General features: G+C 37.5%; 1 protein-coding gene across 1 annotated transcript in view; it reads left to right on the top strand.

The window, feature by feature from the left end:
• Positions 1–18,766, top strand: part of LOC101893463 (uncharacterized) — a 58,790-nt gene that overhangs the window by 16,044 nt on the left and 23,980 nt on the right. Inside the window, exon 3 of the mRNA XM_005176506.4 lies at positions 14,440–14,512. Within this exon, the coding sequence (XP_005176563.1) occupies positions 14,440–14,512 (73 nt within the window). The remainder of the gene's footprint in view (positions 1–14,439; positions 14,513–18,766) is intronic.

The raw sequence follows: 18,766 nt of genomic DNA, 5'->3' as shown, positions 1-18,766 counted from the left end.
TAACAAGCCGGCGGTTAGCATAACGTTTATTACATAACGATTATAATTTGAATATTTTTTGGTCGAACACACCACAACAAAAACAATGAGCATGAAAGCATTAAATAATTTCACTTAATTTCTTTAATATGCTCACAAAAAAAATCACCCCCGACAATTTTTGTTGCTGTTGTATTTTTTTTTTTTGCTACTCCAGTTTGCTCAAATTATCCAAAAACAATGGAAAACTGGTAAAGAAGACTTCATGTTTAGACAAATTATTATGTGAAATACAACATAATTGCGTTCGGAATTGTAATGAGAAATTGTTCAAATGTCATACGAGTATAGATATGTATGGTTGAGGGAGAGAGATATAGAGCAAATGGTGGTAACTAACAAAAGGCTTGAAATATATAAATGGCTGCAAAGGAGTTAAAAATTGTAACACTGAGCTTCCACAGAAGAAACCGGATGACCCTAAACCATTAAGTATTTCTAAAATGTCTTTCATTCGCCATAGAGGGCGTGGAGGTCTTCTAGGTCATAAACGAACAAATAGACAGATTGGAGATCTTGAATGGAGACCATAGAAAGTCTAGATTTCGTCTATAAGACCTGAATGTATTCTACTTGCGACCTGGATGTCTTCTACTTGAGACTTGGATGTCTTCTATATGCCGTCCTAGTTGCTTTTCATTTGCCATAGATGACCTAGAGGTCTTCTATATGCTATAAACAGATTGGATATGCTTTCTGGCTGGATGAATTCCTTATGGCATGAACGATTCTATATGCAAAAGGCGACGTGGAAGTCTTTTATGCCAATATTGAGGACGTGGATGTGTTCATAGGTGACTTTAAGGACTTATACACCGTGAGAAGGAAAAACTGCAACCAACTTCAGACTCCTGTCATTCCAGTGACAGCCTATTATATTGTTAACAAGCCTATAAAAGTGTTTTGGTGAGCATTTTCCAGAAAAAAAGTTATTCGTGATGGAATTCAAGGGCGATAGTGTGATTTCTTTAAATTTAACTGGAGAACCACAAGTGACTATCGTAAGAGCACTCCAGCAATTAAATGTGAATAAAGCTTCTGCGTATCGTACCATCGATTGTTACCGTGATATTGGTAGCGTAGCCTGACGTCAAAAAATCGACGAAAAGTAAAGAAGCGTGAGCTGAACATATCGCAATATTCCATTTGGCAATTATTGAAAAATGATCTCGGGGTAGAGCCATTGAAATTTCAAAAAGTGCAAGAAGTAACACCGCAAAATAAAAAAAGAGTTATTTACTTGCCAAAAAGGCCGCCATAACAGCCGATGGTCGCTCTCCGCTCATATTAATCGACGAAGGCATCAGAATAAATTTCGAATATTATCACGAAAATGTTCTGGAGGGTGTATTAAAGCCTTGGCACGCAAACATTTTGGCCGCAGACCTTGGACATTCCAACAGGACTCAGCACCATCGCACTTAGCACGCGCCACCCAGGAATAGTTACAAAATGAGGTTCCTCGCCTTATTTCCAGCGCACAATGGATACCAAAGTCTACGGATAACAATCCGTTGGACTATTGTGTCTGGAGTATTTTGGAAAGCAAGGTTGGCACTGAAAAGTACCAAAGTGTCGATCACCTCAAGCAAGCGCTGCGTCTGGAATGGGCCAAAATACCGCAGAGCAACATTCGGGGTGCGTGTGACGGTGACCAATTCGAACAAATCTAAATGTAGCCTAAAATTTGATGATATTTCCGACATTTCCGACAATAAAATTAAAAAAACAAGTAATCAAAGGTTATTGCCTGCAACACTACTATATGTTAGAAGTCCCTTTATATCCAAATCCATTTTGGAAGATTTCGCTTTTCAAATTATTTTACGGAGCACTGCCCAGATATTACCCTTAGCATTTTGACCAGGGTCATCTTCACAATATTTACGCACTCCGTCGTGCTGTTAGTTACAGCTAAATATAATCCAATGGTCATCCAAAATGCTAGAATTCTTCCCTGTTGTTAACTCTCGCCTCTGGCGTTTCGATTGGCTTCAATTATGTGATCAGGAAAATGTTTCTATTTTTGGTTCATTTGAACCCCTAAATATTTTGCGATCGTCTCCAAAAGCAAGAGGGCCCTCTGTATCTCCAAATTTATACTCATCTATATGATTTGCTTGTCTACGATATTTGGCTATATTCGTCAACGAAATCAACATATAAATGCAAGAAGTTCGCCATTTGTGTTTTTTGGATATCGCCTGTAAGTTATTTTCAGCGTTTCGATAGAATGGAAATGTTGGTATTTGTTCACGCAAAATTTCGTCTATTTGTGACTTCGCCGTTATTAAAAATGTTCGCGGTTTAATGGAAAATTTTACTTTTATTTAACACAAATGTTAGGATCTATTTTATTCACTAAATATTACCCGATGACCATCAAAATTGGAAGGCTTCTGGCCAGTCCTAAGCTTCAGCCCCATGCTTACCTCCGCGTCGATTAGACTATAACTGCACCTGTAGAACAACTCCAACATCAGGTAATTTTTCAGTTTTTGATCCATGCTAACTTCCGCTTCGATTGGTCTATAATTTTGCCTGTAGAGCAACGGCAAAATTAGAACCATTTTCAATTTTTAAATATTAAGCGATCATCTCCAAAAGCAAAAGGCTTCAGTTCTGGCCCTAGCTCCACTTCCATTCTAAATTTCGTGAGGATCGGGCCATAATTGCGATCTATAGCATGATTACAAATTAACATGGACAGACGGACGGACGGACCTGCATAGCTAGACCGACTCAGCTCGGCGAGATAGGAAGAAAAATATATACTTTCCTATGTGGGAAAGCAATATTTCGAGGTGTTACATAATTTTTGGCCTAATCAAACTTTAATACCTCCAACGCATAGTGTTGTTAGGTATAAAAAATGTATAAATTTAGGCGTTTGACTTTGTTGCAGTTTTTTTTATCTCACCCTGTATGCTATAGACAGACTGGAGGTCTTCCATATGCTATAGAGCGACTTGAAGGTATTCCATATGCCAAAGATGACCTGGAAGTCTTCTTTACGACATTGAGGACTTGGAGGTGTTCTTGACAACATAGGCGACCTTAAGGACTTATATTTGCCGTAGACGACCATGTGCTACAGAAATCCTGGAAATTTACTACTGGACGAGCTGGAGATGTTATATATGCCATTGAACACCTGGAGCCTTTCATATACCATAGAAAATCTAGATTTCGTCTAGAGGGCCTAGACGTCCTATATTGAATACTTCAATATAGGCGTCAAATCCAATAGATTATGTAATTTCAGGTAGTTTGAAGGGTCTCACAATATTTGTTATTCAATATTAGGGACACAAAGAAAATTTCTTGTCATATGTCTCTCAATCTTAGCTTCAAATGCTTGGTTCAAATTTGATTCGTTACAAAATACATTTCCAATATTTCGTTCAGTATTTGGATTGGAAATGCCAACAGAATTGCAAATCTTTCCTAACACCCCTTCAACATCTGTCACATATTTTCAAAAATTACAAAAGATGTTAATGCACTGCTAAAGTATCACTTAAGTTACTTTGCATTTCGTCACACAGCTGGAGCACAATATTGTGTGTTTTACCTACCATGCTCATCATTAGACGAAAATGCGATTACCTAGCCAGACAATACGGAAGTCACAGCAGACTGAATGGACTTGGATGAACCGAAAAAGAGTAGAATTGTAACAAACCAAACATACACGCATACATATATTGTTGTTATTGTTTTTAACTTCTAAAGACAATCGTTCTTTTGGTTCGTCGTCGGGGGGTTATTTATTTGTTTATGATTCTGGCCATGATGTGTGTGTGTGTGTGTGTCTGTCACTTTGATATGGAATGTTGACATTTGCGACAATTGACAATTGGTTTTTTTCTCTTCCTTTCGTACGCTTGTTAGTTAAACATCACATGAATTATGTAGGGAAAATAATTTTCTAAATTTTAGGAAAATTTCCAAATAGACATTAGAAGTTGTAATATGGGAGTAGAAGACGTTGGCAAATTGTGTAAATAAAGTTAGGTAGAGGCGGCGATTGTGCGTTTCTATGTTGTATTTGTGTGACATAAGGGTAGCGCTTCTCCTTTTCTCCTTTAATAATTTAATTTGTGAGAACATGATTACAAAATTGCCACTGAATATTTTTGCGACTAATATAAGCGGAAATTATTTATTAAACATATCTTTACATTTGAATATTGAAAAATAGTTTCATTGAGAATTTTAAATGCATTTTATTGCTTAATTGAACTTGATTTTAATTGAAATTCCATTTCATTCCACACACATCCTTCATTGTGAATTTTTCTTACATTAGCAGTGTAAAAAATTTATTAGTTTTGGTTTTTTGACGTCACTCATGTATCTTAAATTCTCATGGTGGGTGTGAGGAAATATAATTGTTATTGATTTTAATGGTTGAGAAAAGATCAACAACTAAATTAAGACAAATATTTTTAAAAGAATCACAAAATTAAAGTAAATGTAAACGTGTCCCAACTGGAATGCAGTCGTAAAATCGGAAATCGGTATCGTGAAATGATAAGCATTTTTTTGCCTGAAATTGAAGGAATGGATGTCATACAGCCAGAGAAACAATTCAATTGCTGCATCAGTCGTGATATGATTGTTCGATCTAACATCTTTAGATTTTTATACCCTATACCACAAGGTGGTCAGGAAATTGAAATTGGAGTTAATCGGTAAAAATTTAGATACAGCTCCCATATATATCTTCGCACCAAAACGTGTAATATAAGCCCGAATATTATGGAATTTTGCACATACAACCAAATTAGGCCTGAAAATAAGTATGCCAAATTTGATCAAAATCGGTTCAGATATAGCTATAGCTCTCATATATATTGTAAATCCGATTTGTTATTTTTGTCCTCCGCAGTCGTAAATGCACTCTGTAACAACAATATTTGGGAGAAATATATCAAATACAGCCCAGAAATACATTTGCTAAATTTTATCGAGATCGGTTCAGATTTGGATATATCTCCCATATATAATTTCGTCCGATTTACCATTTATTGTTCACCAAACGTCTAATATTTGCCCAAATGGGATGAAATTTGGCACTTACGACCGAATTGAGTCTAGAAGCTAGTATGTTAAATTTGGAGAAGATCGGTTCAGATATAGCTATAGCTCCCATATATATTGTTCATCCGATTTCTTATATTTGTTACCCACAGCCGTAATATGCACTACGTAACAACGATATTCAGGGAAATATATCAAATACAGCTCAGAAATATTTTTGCCAAATTTTATCGAGATCGGTTCCGATTTGGATATAACTCTCATATATATCTTTATCCGATTTCAAATATGGGCAATACAAGTCCGAATTTAAAACTTACAAATGCTTCGGCATATTTAGTCCTTTGAACTTAAAATTATAATTATAATCATAGTGTGTATGATTGAATTCTCCCATAAAAACTTTTAATTGTTATGTGGAGCTCTACTAAATTAGCAAAGTGGTGTAGGGTATCATAAAGTCAGGCCCGCCCGACTTTAAGACTTTCTTTACTGGGTTTTTTGAAGTCTATGGCTTACGCGAAAAAGCCGACGACGACTCAGGCCTTAAAAGAGGAAATTGTTATATGGGGGTCATATCAAAACGGGAACCTCTATAGACAATTTTATACTTCAAGGATTGTCATCTAGAAGATCTTCTATAATACCAAAAAAAAAAAAAAAAAAATGGTAAAAACCAACAAAATGCCGAATAACGCGAGGTCCGTTATGTGGGGGCTATACAAAACGTGGACCTATACATACAATGTTTCGCCACCGGAGCTAGAACCCATTAAGACCTTCAAATACCAATTTTTAGACAAATTCGTGTAAAAATCTGACAAAATACCGTATATCGGAGGTACCCTTATATAGGGGCTATACAAAATGTGGACCTATATATACAATGTTTCGCTACTGGAGCTAGAACCCATTACAACCTTCAAATACCAATTTTTAGATAAATTCTTGGTAAATGTAGCAAAAATCATCTAAATATAGCGTATCGGGAGGTACAGTTATGTGGGGGTTATACACAACGTGGACTTATACATACAATGTATTGCCACCGGAGCTAGAATCCATTATGAACTATAAATACAAATTTTTAGACAAATAGGTAAAAATGTGTGAAAATCATCAAAATTAGGAATATCGGGAGGTACCGTTATATGGCGGCTATGCCAAAACGTTGTCATATCCATACTATGTTTCGCCATAGGAGCTAGAACCCATTTCCGAATTATAAATACCAATTTTTGGACAAATCCGTGGAAAAATGTGGCAAAAACGTGGACCTATACATACAATGTTTCGCCACCGGAGCTAAACCGATTGCAACCTACAATTGCGAAATTTTAAACAAATTCGCGAAAAAATGTGACGAAAATCATCAAAATACTGAATATTCGTTATATACCTGGACCGGCTATACCAAAACCTGGACCTGGATATCATATTTTCAATACCAGGCATTCTAGGCACTGCATGAACTTTTGAAAATTAATGATTAATGAATTAGCATCAAATTTTAAAATAAGTTTGGATTTGTTCGAATTGGTCACCTTTGGCACGAATTATGGTCTTGGAACGGCCAATCAAACCGTCATACGCTGCCCGAATGTTGCTCTGCGGTATTTTGGGCCATTCCCGGCGAAGCGCTTGCTTGAGGTGATCGATATGTTGGTATTTTTTAGTGCCAACCTTGATTTCCAAAATACTCCAGACACAATGGTCCAACGGATTGGTATCCGGATATTTTGGTGGTCATATATTTGGGTGCCGCGTGCTGAGTGCGAAGGTGCTGAATCCTGTTGGAATGTTCAAGGTCTGAGGCCAAAATGTTTGCGTACCCATAGCTTTAATGCACCCTCCAGAATATGGTCGGTATAATATTCGGCATTTATTCCGATGTCGCGGTCGATTAATACTAGCGGAGAGAGACCATCGGCTGTTATGTTAGCCCATAATAGAAATCACACTATCACGCTTGAATTCCATCTCGAATAACTTTTTTTCTGGAAAATTCTCACCAAAATGCTTTTGAACGCCTGTTAACAATATAATGAGCTGTCACGGACGAGTCGCTTTGAAATGACAGCAATCTGAAGTTGGTTGCAGTTTTTTTATCTCACTCTGTAATGTAAGTATATTTTTGGTATCCTTCTTGTTAAAAATTGACTAGTTGCTACCATTTTTCAATTATATTTCAAATTGAAGATTATTGGGAAATATTTTTACGGGATCCTCCTGGATAAAAATCGCAAATTGTTAGGAAAAATTTTTGAGTTTCCTGATCAGAATTGTGGATTTACTTACCACTTTCCACAACAATTCGTAGGGCTATCAAAGATTCTAAAATAGCAGTTTTTTGGACATGTTTTTAGATTTTTTTTTGTCCAAAATCATGGATTTTTGCGAGAACAATTTTGAGGTTATCCTGTCAAAAAACTTATATCTGATTTTTCAAGAACATTCTTACAAAGCCATTGTGAATTTTTTTTTTATTAATATTACTTTATTACATCCTGGTCATAGCTTAAAAGTTAATATCTGCCAATAAAACAAAGGTAACTTTCTGCCCTGTTTTAGTTTTTGCCATAATAAGCCTTATCTTAGGTTTTTCAATGGCACATAATATCCATATATGTATTACAAACAATCAAGAAGGTCAATGTAAATTGAAATATTAAATGGAAACATTTTACCATAATCATATTCAAATATGCGCATTGTTAAAATAAATTACCCAAAGTCATATTTTTGATATCTGGCCTAGAAATGATCCGTATTTCAAGTAGCCACAGCAAAAAATGTGCAAATGAATTCATCTTTTCCGCAGCGCACAGAGAAGATATCATGAATTTGTGTTTTTCTTCGTTACATGGCAATCAGGGTATTTTGTTGGCTGTTACTGCACACGTGATTTCGATTCACGCCATATCTTCCCTGGCGAATGCCTTGGCTGTGTCTGAGCGTTGAGTAAAACTATAATAATCGCATACAATTATGCCGCCAACTCACATGCGACTGAATGAATGGCCAATATTGTTCATTCACAATAACGAAATGGGCATCTGGAAACCTCAGCCACACTGAACTAAGTGGCAAGTAAATGAATCGGCAAAAAATGTTTCGTATCAATGTTCGTTGTTGTTGTTGCTTTTTTTGCAATAGCTTCATTTTACTTCTCGTTTTATTAAAAGTATTTTGATGTTCTTTGTTGCTGTTGTTGTTGTGTGGTCATTGCTACTTCTTGCTATTTAAGATACTAAATTTACGGTTGCTGTAATTTCCATTTCGCGCCCTTGTGTTGGGTGCAACTACACGAAAATGAAGATTACAGAATATCGTACATAAGAACAAACAGTGCAGAACAAGATAATAGATACAGATGGTAATTATTGGAAATGTCATATGAAATGTCAACATTTGTTTACGTTTTGTCAGCTTATGCACATAATTAGCATTTTATACTTTCAGCCATATGAAACCTGCCTTATCGAAATAACGGCTTTAGATCCATTTCAGGACATTTAAAGTCGATCTAAAGATGTTCGTCTGTCCGTCCGTCTGTCTGGCTGGTGCGCCCGATAACTCTCGAAGGGAGCATCCGATTTGGTCCAAATTTGGTATATCGTAATATTATGGCCAAACTTAGGTTGAAATCGGAGATGACTACTTCTGGTATCTCCCCACAAAAGGCCAACATTTTACAAAGATAAGATAAGATAATCTACTTCATTGAAAGAGAAAGGTTCATTTGCTTTTGTGAAAATTTGCACAACCGAATATTTTTGCCAGTGCAATATCGGCCCATTCCATAAAGTACCTCCCATACAGAGGCTCAACATTTCGAACAATTATAAATCTTATAAAATGTTTAATAAGACTCCAATTGTCTTCGAATTTCACACATCCTAATTTTTATACCCTCCACCTTGGAAAGGAGGGTATATTGACTTTGTCATTCCGTTTGTAACATCCTTAAATATTCGTCCTAGACCCCTAAAGTATATATATTCATAATCAGCATAAAATTCTAAGTCGATTTAACGATGTCCGTCTCTCTGTCCGTCTGTCTGTCTGTTGAAATCACGATACAGCCCACATTATTTGACGTAGAGCGCCAAAATTTAGCAGAGCAATTTGTATTGTGTCTAGGATGGTTGGTATTGAAAATGAGACATATCGGTACACGTTCTGGTATAGTCCCCATATAACGGTACCTCCTGATATTCCATATTTAGATGATTTATGTCACGATTTTTCAGGGAAATTGGTATTTGTAGGTCATAACGGGTCTCTGTACGTGTGGCAAAATATTGCATGTATAGGTCCACGTTTTGGTATAGCCTCCCGATATTCGGTATTTTTATGGTTTTTGCCAAATTTTTTCACTGATTTGTCTAAAAATTGGTATTTGTCATAATGGGTCCTAGTTCGTGTGGCGAAACATTGTATGTGTAGGTTCACGTTTTGGTATAGTCCCCATATAACGGTACCTCCCGATATTCGGCATTTTAATGGTTTTTGCCACATTTCTTCTAATGTTTCCTTTACCCTAAGGTGGAGGGTATTAAAAGTTTGGCCCGGCCGACTTTTACTTGTTTTGTTAACAAAAGATCTGGTCTGAAGATGGGATAAATCGGCATACTCTTTCTGCTATCTCCATCACAACGGGTCAAAATTTTGAACAACAGTGAAACAAAAAGAGCCTCCGATTCTTTTAAAAATTCACACATCCCAATACTTCTACTTAAGCACAATCTGGTGTGAAGATGGTAGAGATCGGACCACTCCTTTTGGCATCTCCCACATATAGGGACAAAATTGTGAATAATTACGGTTGAGATGAAAAAACTGCAATAAAGTTAAACGTCATAATTTTTAAATTTTCGTTTTAGAATTTCATTGAATGAAAGCAAAAAATGCTGGAAATAGCATCTAATTTTAGAATAGATTTAGATTTGTTCGAATTGGTCACCTTTGACACGAATTTTGGCCTTTAAACGGCCAATAAAACCGTCACACGCCGCCCGAATGTTGCGCTGCGGTATTTTGGCCCATTCCCGGCGAAGCGCTTGCTTGAGGTGATCGACACTTTGGTATTTTTTAGTGCCAAGCTTGCTTCCCAAAATACTCCAGACACAATAGTCCAACGGATTAGTATCCGGAGATTTTAGTGACCATTGTGCCCTGGAAATAAAACGAGGAACTTCATTTTGTAACCATTCTTGGATGGCGCGTGCTGAGTGCGATGGTGCTGAGTCCTGTTGGAATGCTCAAGGTCTGGCCCAAAAATGTTTGCGTACCCAAGGCTTTAATACACCCTCCAGAATATTTTCGTGATAATATTCGGCATTTATTCTGATGCCACGGTCTATTAATAAAAGCGGACAGCGACCATCGGCTGTTATGGCGGCCCACATCATCACTATGGCCTACGCTTGAGTTCTGGTGGCCAACCGAAGGTGCACTTTTTCAGCTGACCTCTTTGGCAAGTAAACACGATTATTTTGTTTATTTACAAACTGCTGGAAAACGAATGTTTTCTAATCGGAGAAAACCAAATTCTTCAGTTCACCACTTTCGGCCAAGCGAACTCTTTAGCTCTTTTGAGTCTATTTTCTTTCTGTTGCGGAGTAAGTTCTTGCACATTTTGGAATTTCAATGGCTTTACCACGATTTAATTTTTCAAAATTTGCCGAATTTTTCGGCCACTCGCTCCTTTACTTTTCGAACCATTTTTGCTGATGTTGCTGTTTTCTTCCGTCCACTTCCTTGACGTCGGGCTATACTACCAGTATCACGGTAATGATCGATGGTACGAGACACAAAAGATCTATTCACATTTAACGATAGCCACTTGTTGTTTCCCAGCTAAATACAAAGAAATCACACTATCACGCTTGAATTCCACCACGAATAATTTTTTTTTCTGGAAAATTCTCACCAAATGCTTTTGTACGCCAGGGAATAATTTTAACAGCGGTCGGACGAGTGGCTTAAAAATGACAGCAGTTGCAGTTTTTCATCTCACCCTGTAATCTATGTAGATCTGGTATGGTACATCCCAATGACCTCCTAATTCCATATGTATACAAGAAGAGACTAATAGATACAAATGAAATCTATGCTAAATTTTTGATAATCTACGATATATCCATATACAATTCTTCACCAGTGTTATGGTCATAACAGTATCATGTAGCCAGTAGGTGGAATAATAATGCGTATAATGAAAATATTTTTCTTTTGCTGAAATTTTTTTACACATGAGCGTCAAGTTCTATCGACAGCACGAAGTAGAACTTGGCAGAGTCAGTGGTTAAAAATAATAATAAATTATAAAATATGCTAGCATGCAAAACAATGTAATTCGTTTTTTTGCTGCCAAATTGCTGTTATTATCATCATTGGGGCAGGTAGGTGGTGTGTGTGGACCTGGGCATTTCACATAATTGGTTGTTTCCCAGCAGGGCTAACTGGCTCATAATGACACGCAAGAAAATCTTTATTTTTATTCTGGAAGAATCTTAAGTAGAAAGAACGTAGAAAAGAAAGAAAAAAAAAAAATAGCCAACCTTTGAGACTTTTAAAACAGACTATCTTCCTATGATTTATTATAGAATACCTTGTGGTAATTTCTGACAGAACAGATCATTTGGTCTTGTAATTAAGAAGACCATTTGGTTTTCTATAAATTCTTCATTTTCAATAGAAGAAGTTTTCTATAAAGGAAGACCTCCTGTCTACTATAGAAGAAGACTTCATGTTCTTCTCTAGAAAAAGATCTCCTGGTCTTCTCTAGAAGGAAACTTTGTGTTTTTTTTTCTAGAAGAAAGCCTTGTGGTCTTCTCTAGAAGAAGATCTCCTGGTTCTCTACAGAAGAAGGCCTACTGGCCTTCTGTAGAAGTGGATCTCCTCTCCTTCTAGAGAAGAAGAGCCCTTCGTCTTATATAGAAGAAAGCCTACCGGACTTCTGCAGAAGAAGACCTCCTGGTCCTATAAATCTTGGATATCCTGGTCTTATATAGAAGAAGGCCTACTTGTCTTCTGTAGAAAGAGATCTCTTCGTCTACTACAGAACAAGATCTACCGGTCTTTTGTAGAAGAAGACCTCCTGGTCTTCTGTAGAAGAAGACTTCCTGGTCTCCTCGTCTTCTATAGAAGAGATCTTTCTGATCTTCTATAGAAGAGATCTTTCTGATCTTCTATAGAAGAGGTCTTTCTGGTCTTATCTAGAAGAAGACCACCTGGTCTTATCTAGAAGAAGACCACCTGGTCTTATCTAGAAGAAGACCACCTGGTCTTATCTAGAAGAAGACCACCTGGACTTCTATAGAAGAAGACCACCTGGTCTTCTATAGAAGAAGACCACCTGGTCCTCTATAGAAGAAGACCACCTGGTCTTCTATAGAAGAAGACCACCTGGTCTTCTATAGAAGAAGACCACCTGGTCTTCTATAGAAGAAGACCACCTGGTCTTCTATAGAAGAAGACCACCTGGTCTTCTATAGAAGAAGACCACCTGGCCTTCTATAGAAGAAGACCACCTGGCCTTTTATAGAAGAAGACATGGTCTTCTATAGGTGAAGACCACCTGGTCTTCTATGGAAGAAGACCACTTGGTCTTCTATGGAAGAAGACCACTTGGTCTTCTATGGAAGAAGACCACCTGGCCTTTTATAGAAGAAGACATGGTCTTCTATAGGTGAAGACCACCTGGTCTTCTATGGAAGAAGACCACTTGGTCTTCTATGGAAGAAGACCACTTGGTCTTCTATGGAAGAAGACCACTTGGTCTCTTCTATGGAAGAAGACCACTTGATCTCTTCTATGGAAGAAGACCACTTGGTCCTCTTCTATGGAAGAAGACCACTTGGTCTCTTCTATGGAAGAAGACCACTTGGTCTCTTCTATGGAAGAAGACCACTTGGTCTCTTCTATGGAAGAAGACACTTGGTCTCTTCTATGGAAGAAGACCACTTGGTCTCTTCTATGGAAGAAGACCACTTGGTCTCTTCTATGGAAGAAGACCACTTGGTCTCTTCTATGGAAGAAGACCACTTGGTCTCTTCTATGGAAGAAGACCACTTGGTCTCTTCTATGGAAGAAGACCACTTGGTCTCTTCTATGGAAGAAGACCACTTGGTCTCTTCTATGGAAGAAAACCACTTGGTCTCTTCTATGGAAGAAGACCACTTGGTCTCTTCTATGGAGAAGACCACTTGGTCTCTTCTATGGAAGAAGACCACTTGGTCTCTTCTATGGAAGAAGACCACTTGGTCTCTTCTATGGAAGAAGACCACTTGGTCTTCTATGGAAGAAGACCACCTGGTCTTCTATAGGTGAAGACCTCCTCGTCTTCTATGGAAAAGGACATCTTTGTCATCTATGGAATAAGACCTCTTCGTCTTCTTAGGAAGAAGACCTTCTCGTCTTCTATGGAAGAAGACCTCCTCGTCTTCTATAGACGAAAATCTTCTGGTCTCTTCCCCGCTTCTGCAGAAGAAGACCATATTGGCTTCTACAAAGGAAGACATTCTGATATTCTCTCCCAGAAGTAGTTCTGGTTCTCTATGGTGGAAAACACTACGACTTTCCTGTCTTCTCTAGTAGAATACCTTCGAGGTGACACACATTTATAGATCTTATACTCTAGAAAAAGAAAACTATGACAATTACAGACACGTTTCCATAACGTGAACTGCTTTGGAAAATTAATTAGTATTTGAATAACATGCCGTTATACCAACTTTATTCATTCATTCATTTCTGTTCTCAAAAAAAAAAAAAAAAAAAACACACACACACACACACAAAGAGTAACGCTTTCAAGAAAATGTAGTAAATGAAAACATGTGTTTCTTCTTCATTATATTCATGGGCAAAAAGCCGCATCCATCCCGCACACATCCGTGCTACTGTTGGTGATGGCGGATGGCATTGATATGACTACATCTCCTCCTCCTCCGTCCCTCGCTTTTAAATGAGCTCAAGTGTTAATGCTTAGTTTTCTTTCGTTTTGCATTGTTAGCAGCTTTGCTTTCAACAGCATCTGGGCTAGCAGTGGCACCCGTCGTCAATTTTATGGATATGGAAATTCACAGTGAAAGTGCTACCGCCTCTGCTGTCAATCGCTACAAAGTGAAGATCTTCTGTATCTCATTGTTGGTCTTGCCTTTTGTTTTGTAGGGCATGGTGTTGCTGTCTTCGTTTTTTTTTTTTTTACTTTTCTTAAATTATTAAATCAAAACGTTTAAATATTTTGCAGAATACGACGTTTTAATTAAAACAATAACTGTTTAATTTGAAATGGAAATTTAAATATATGTTGTTGATGTTGTTTGTTTTCTGTTTTCGTTACAGATTGATGAAGATAACTTATTGGAGCATTTGGAAGAACATGAACGCGAGTTGATATTTGGAAAGTCAAGAAAAAGTAAGTATGGTTGTGTTTGATTTTTCACATGGGGGAGGAGTGGAAGAGTGAGCACATTTAGAATAAAGAAAGTGGTAAGTTTCCATTGACAACCGATGGTTAATTAGATGTATGTACTTATTATAGTAAAGATGACAAATGAAATTATGAGAAGATAATAAAAAAATTATTTTAATAAAATGAGCTGGATCAGGGTTGAATTTTTAGGGGACAAGTTTTTGATAGAGGAAAGTCTCTAAAGACTAGATACAATTTTTAATATGACAGCAATTTGATAACAAAAAATATTTTTGCTAAAATAATGATAAATGACCATATTGGAGTAAAAATTTAAAAACTATATAAAAATTCTTTTGATAAAGCCAAATAAAATATTACAAATTTGAAATTTGACCTAAAACACCTCAACATCCACTGGACTTTAATTATTCCCTCAGCCACATGGCTAGAGAGGGTATACGGGGTGAGATAAAAAACTGCAACAAAGTCAAACGCCATAATTTTTATAGATTTTTATTTTTAGATTTTTTCGAATTAGTCACCTTTGGTACGAATTATGGCCTTCAAACAGCCAATGAAACCGTCACACGCCGCCCGAATGTTGCTCTGCGGTATTTTGGCCCGTTCCCGGGGAAGCACTTGCTTGAGGTGATCGACACTTTAGTATTTTTTAGTGCCAACCTTGCTTTCCAAAATTCCAGTCACCATAGTCGAACGGATTGGTATCCGTTGATTTTGGTGGTCATTGTGCGCTGGAAATTAAGCGAGCAACGTCATTTTGTAACCATTCTTGGGTGGCGCGTGCTGAATGCAATGATGCTGAGTCCTGTTGGAATGTTCAAAGTCTGCGTGCCCAGAATATTTTTTGGCGATAATATTCGGCATTTATTCTGATACCACCGTCGATTAATACGACCGGAGAGCGATCATTTATACCCTCCACCATTCTATGGAGGGTATATTAACTTTGTCATTCCGTTTGTAACTCCTCGAAAAATAATAGGACCTACAAAGTATATATATTCTGGATCAGCGTAAAATTCTGAGACGATCTAGCGATTTCCATCTGTATGTCTGTCTCTCCGTCTGTCTGTTGTAATCACGCTAACTTGCGAAAGAATTGAGACAGAAGGCTAAAATTTTGCATGCATACATATTTTACCAGTAGGCAGGTTAAGATCGTATATGGGCCATGTCGGTCCACGTTTTCGTATCGCCCCCACATAACGGTACCTCTCGATATTCGGTATTTTCATGATTTAAGCGACATGATTTAACGGAATTATTTCGAATTTCGTATTTAAAGTTCTTAATAGGTACTACAGTCTATGACAAAAATGTGTGTATGCAAGTCCACATTTTCGTATAGTCCCCATATAACGGTACCTCCCGATAGTCGGTATTTTGATGATTTTAGCAACATTATTCACCAGAATTGTTTCAATGTTCGTATTTGAAGTTCGTAATGGGTAGTACAACCTATGGCAAAAAATTTCGTATGCAGCTCCACGAATCCGTATAGCCCCCATATAACGGTATTCCCGATATTCGGTATTGATTTTAGCGACATTATTTACCGTAATTATTTCGAATTTGACAAAAACTTTTGTATGCTGGTCTACGTTTTCGTATAGTCCCTGTATTCGGAATTTTGTTGGTTTTAGCTACATTATAAACAGACTTTTTTTTTTCAAGTTTTGCATTTGAATATTGTAATAGCTTGTGACAAAAGTTGCCTTTGCAGGTCCACGTCGTCGTACAGATCCTAATCGGTATTCTATCCTACATTCGGTATTTTTAAGATTTTAACAGAATTTTTAACGGATTTTTTTTTTTTTTGAAAGTTGCCAGATTTATACCAAATGGTGGAGGGTATTCAAAGATTGGCCCGGCCGAACTTACAGCTTTTTTACTTGTTGGAATTTCAATGGCTTTAACCCTCGCTCATTTTTCAATATTTGCCGAATGGAATATTGCGATATGTTCAGCTCACGAGCCATTTTTCGGTCACTGCGACGCGGGTTTCGATCAAGTCACTTCTTTACTTTTAGATACATTTCTGATAATGTTGCTGTTTTCTTCCGTGCACTTCCTTGACGTCGGGCTACGCCAACAGTATCACGCTGACTAGCGATGGTACGAGACACAAAAGATTTATTCACATTTAAATTCTGGAGTGCTCTAACGATAGCTACTTGTGGTTTTCCAGCCAAATTTAAAGAACTCACATTATCACGCTTGAATTCCATCACGAATAAATTTTTTTGTGGAAAATTCTCACCAAAATGATTTTGTACGCTTTTAAACCATATATTGAGCTGTCACTGGAATAATTTTAACAGCTGTCGGACGATTGGCTTAGAAGTGACCACTGTCTGAACTTGGTTGCAGTTTTTTATCTCCCCCTGTATTTTAATAAATTGACATAGGCTGAAGTTTTATTCTTTAACCTGTTTTTCTGATAATTTGAGGGGAAGCTAAAGATTTTAATTGTCTAACAAGGAAAAATATCATTGTCCATTAAAAGTTGCAGGATACTGACCAAAAAAAAAAAACAAATTATATTCTGAGTAACAGTGTGTCTGCGCAGAGGCACCCCACGAACACCCTTTCCCTGTCTGATCAGTAAACATATTGCATCACAAATCGGCAGAAATACCATGACAATCTTTAATTTCTCCCTTTACTTTACCCACTCCTTGAAAGAAGATAACCCCTAAAAGAGGCAACAAGTACATTTAAGTTTAACCAAATCATGGCAATAATTGTTTTTTTCCATCAGTTTTTTTCCTTCTCTTCGATTAAATAGTGGTTTAACTTAATTATTGCAGTATTTTATTATTCTTTTTTTCTCCTTGTTTTCATTTCTGCACTTAATTGGCCCAGTCGGTTTGGATGGTTGGTGTGGATTACTTGGTTTTTGGGGAGAGATATGCCCCCATGATTGACTTATTGAGTTTGCAGCAAATCGAAGGTGTTATTTGATACTTTTCTGCAACTTCACTTATACGCTGCTAGCAAGCCAGCTGAGGTACATGCATATATAAGTCACCTATATTTGTGAGCAATCTATGGTTTTGTCATGGGCAACATTGTGTTTGGAAATTTACGCTTCAATGGCAAAGAAATGAGCTTTCGGAACCGCAAAGAAAAAAACACTAATCGTATGGGATGAGTGGAATTAAAAGGAAATTGTGGATGAAGGGAGGGAAATGGATTTGATGAGATACCTTGGGCGTCTATGAAAAAAATCTACGCAACATTACGAACATGATTTACTGATTATCATAGCTTCATTTATGAGAGTATATTGCTCTTTTAAGAATAAGTAAGGTATGCAGGTGAGATGAAAAAAACTGTAACCAACTTCAGACTGCTGTCAATTCTAAGCCACTCGTCCGACAGCTGTTAAAATTATTCCAGTCACAGCTCCTATCGTTAGAGCACTCCAGCATCTAAATGTGAATAAATCGTTTGTGTCTCGTACCATCGCTCATTGCCTTGATACTGGTAGCGTAACCCGACGTCAAGGAAATGGACGGAAAAAAACAGCAACATCAGCAAAAATGGTTCGAAAAGTAAAGAAGCGACTCGATCGTCGCGTCGCAGTGGCCGAAAAATGGCTCGTGAGCTGAATATATAGCATTTTTCCATTCGGCAAATATTGAAAAAAGAGCTCGGGATGAAGTCTTTGAAATTACAAAAAGTGTTAGAACTAACACCGCAACAGAAAGAAAATAGACTCAAAAGAGACAAAGAGTTGCTCCGCATGGCCGAAAGTGGTGAACTGCCGAATTTGGTTTTCTTCGATGAGAAAACATTCGTTGTCCAGTAGTTTGTAAACAAACAAAATGATCGTGTTTACTTGCCAAAGAGGTCAGCTGAAAATGTGCACCTTCGGTTGGACACCAGAACACTAGCGCTCGCCGGCCATGGTGACGGCATGGGCTGCCAAACAACTGATTGTCGCACTCCGCTCGTATTTATCGATCGTGGCATCAGAATAATTGCCGAATATTATCGCGAAAATATTCTGGAGGGTGTATTAAAGCCTTGGGTACGCAAACATTTTGGCCGCAGATCTTGGACATTCCAACAGGACTCAGCACCATCGCACTCAGCATGCGCCACCCAAGAATGGTTACAAAAATGAGGTTGCTCGCTTAATTTCTAGCGCACAATGGCCACCAAAATCTCCAGATACCAATCCGTTGGACTATTGTGCCTGGAGTATTTTGGAAGGCAAGGTTGGCA

The sequence above is a fragment of the Musca domestica genome, unplaced genomic scaffold (genome assembly GCF_030504385.1).
Source record: "Musca domestica strain aabys unplaced genomic scaffold, Musca_domestica.polishedcontigs.V.1.1 35, whole genome shotgun sequence".
In the NCBI taxonomy this organism is placed as follows: Eukaryota; Metazoa; Arthropoda; class Insecta; order Diptera; family Muscidae; genus Musca; species Musca domestica.
Note: the sequence above shows the minus strand (reverse complement) of the source record. Positions and strands in the feature narration are given on the sequence as shown.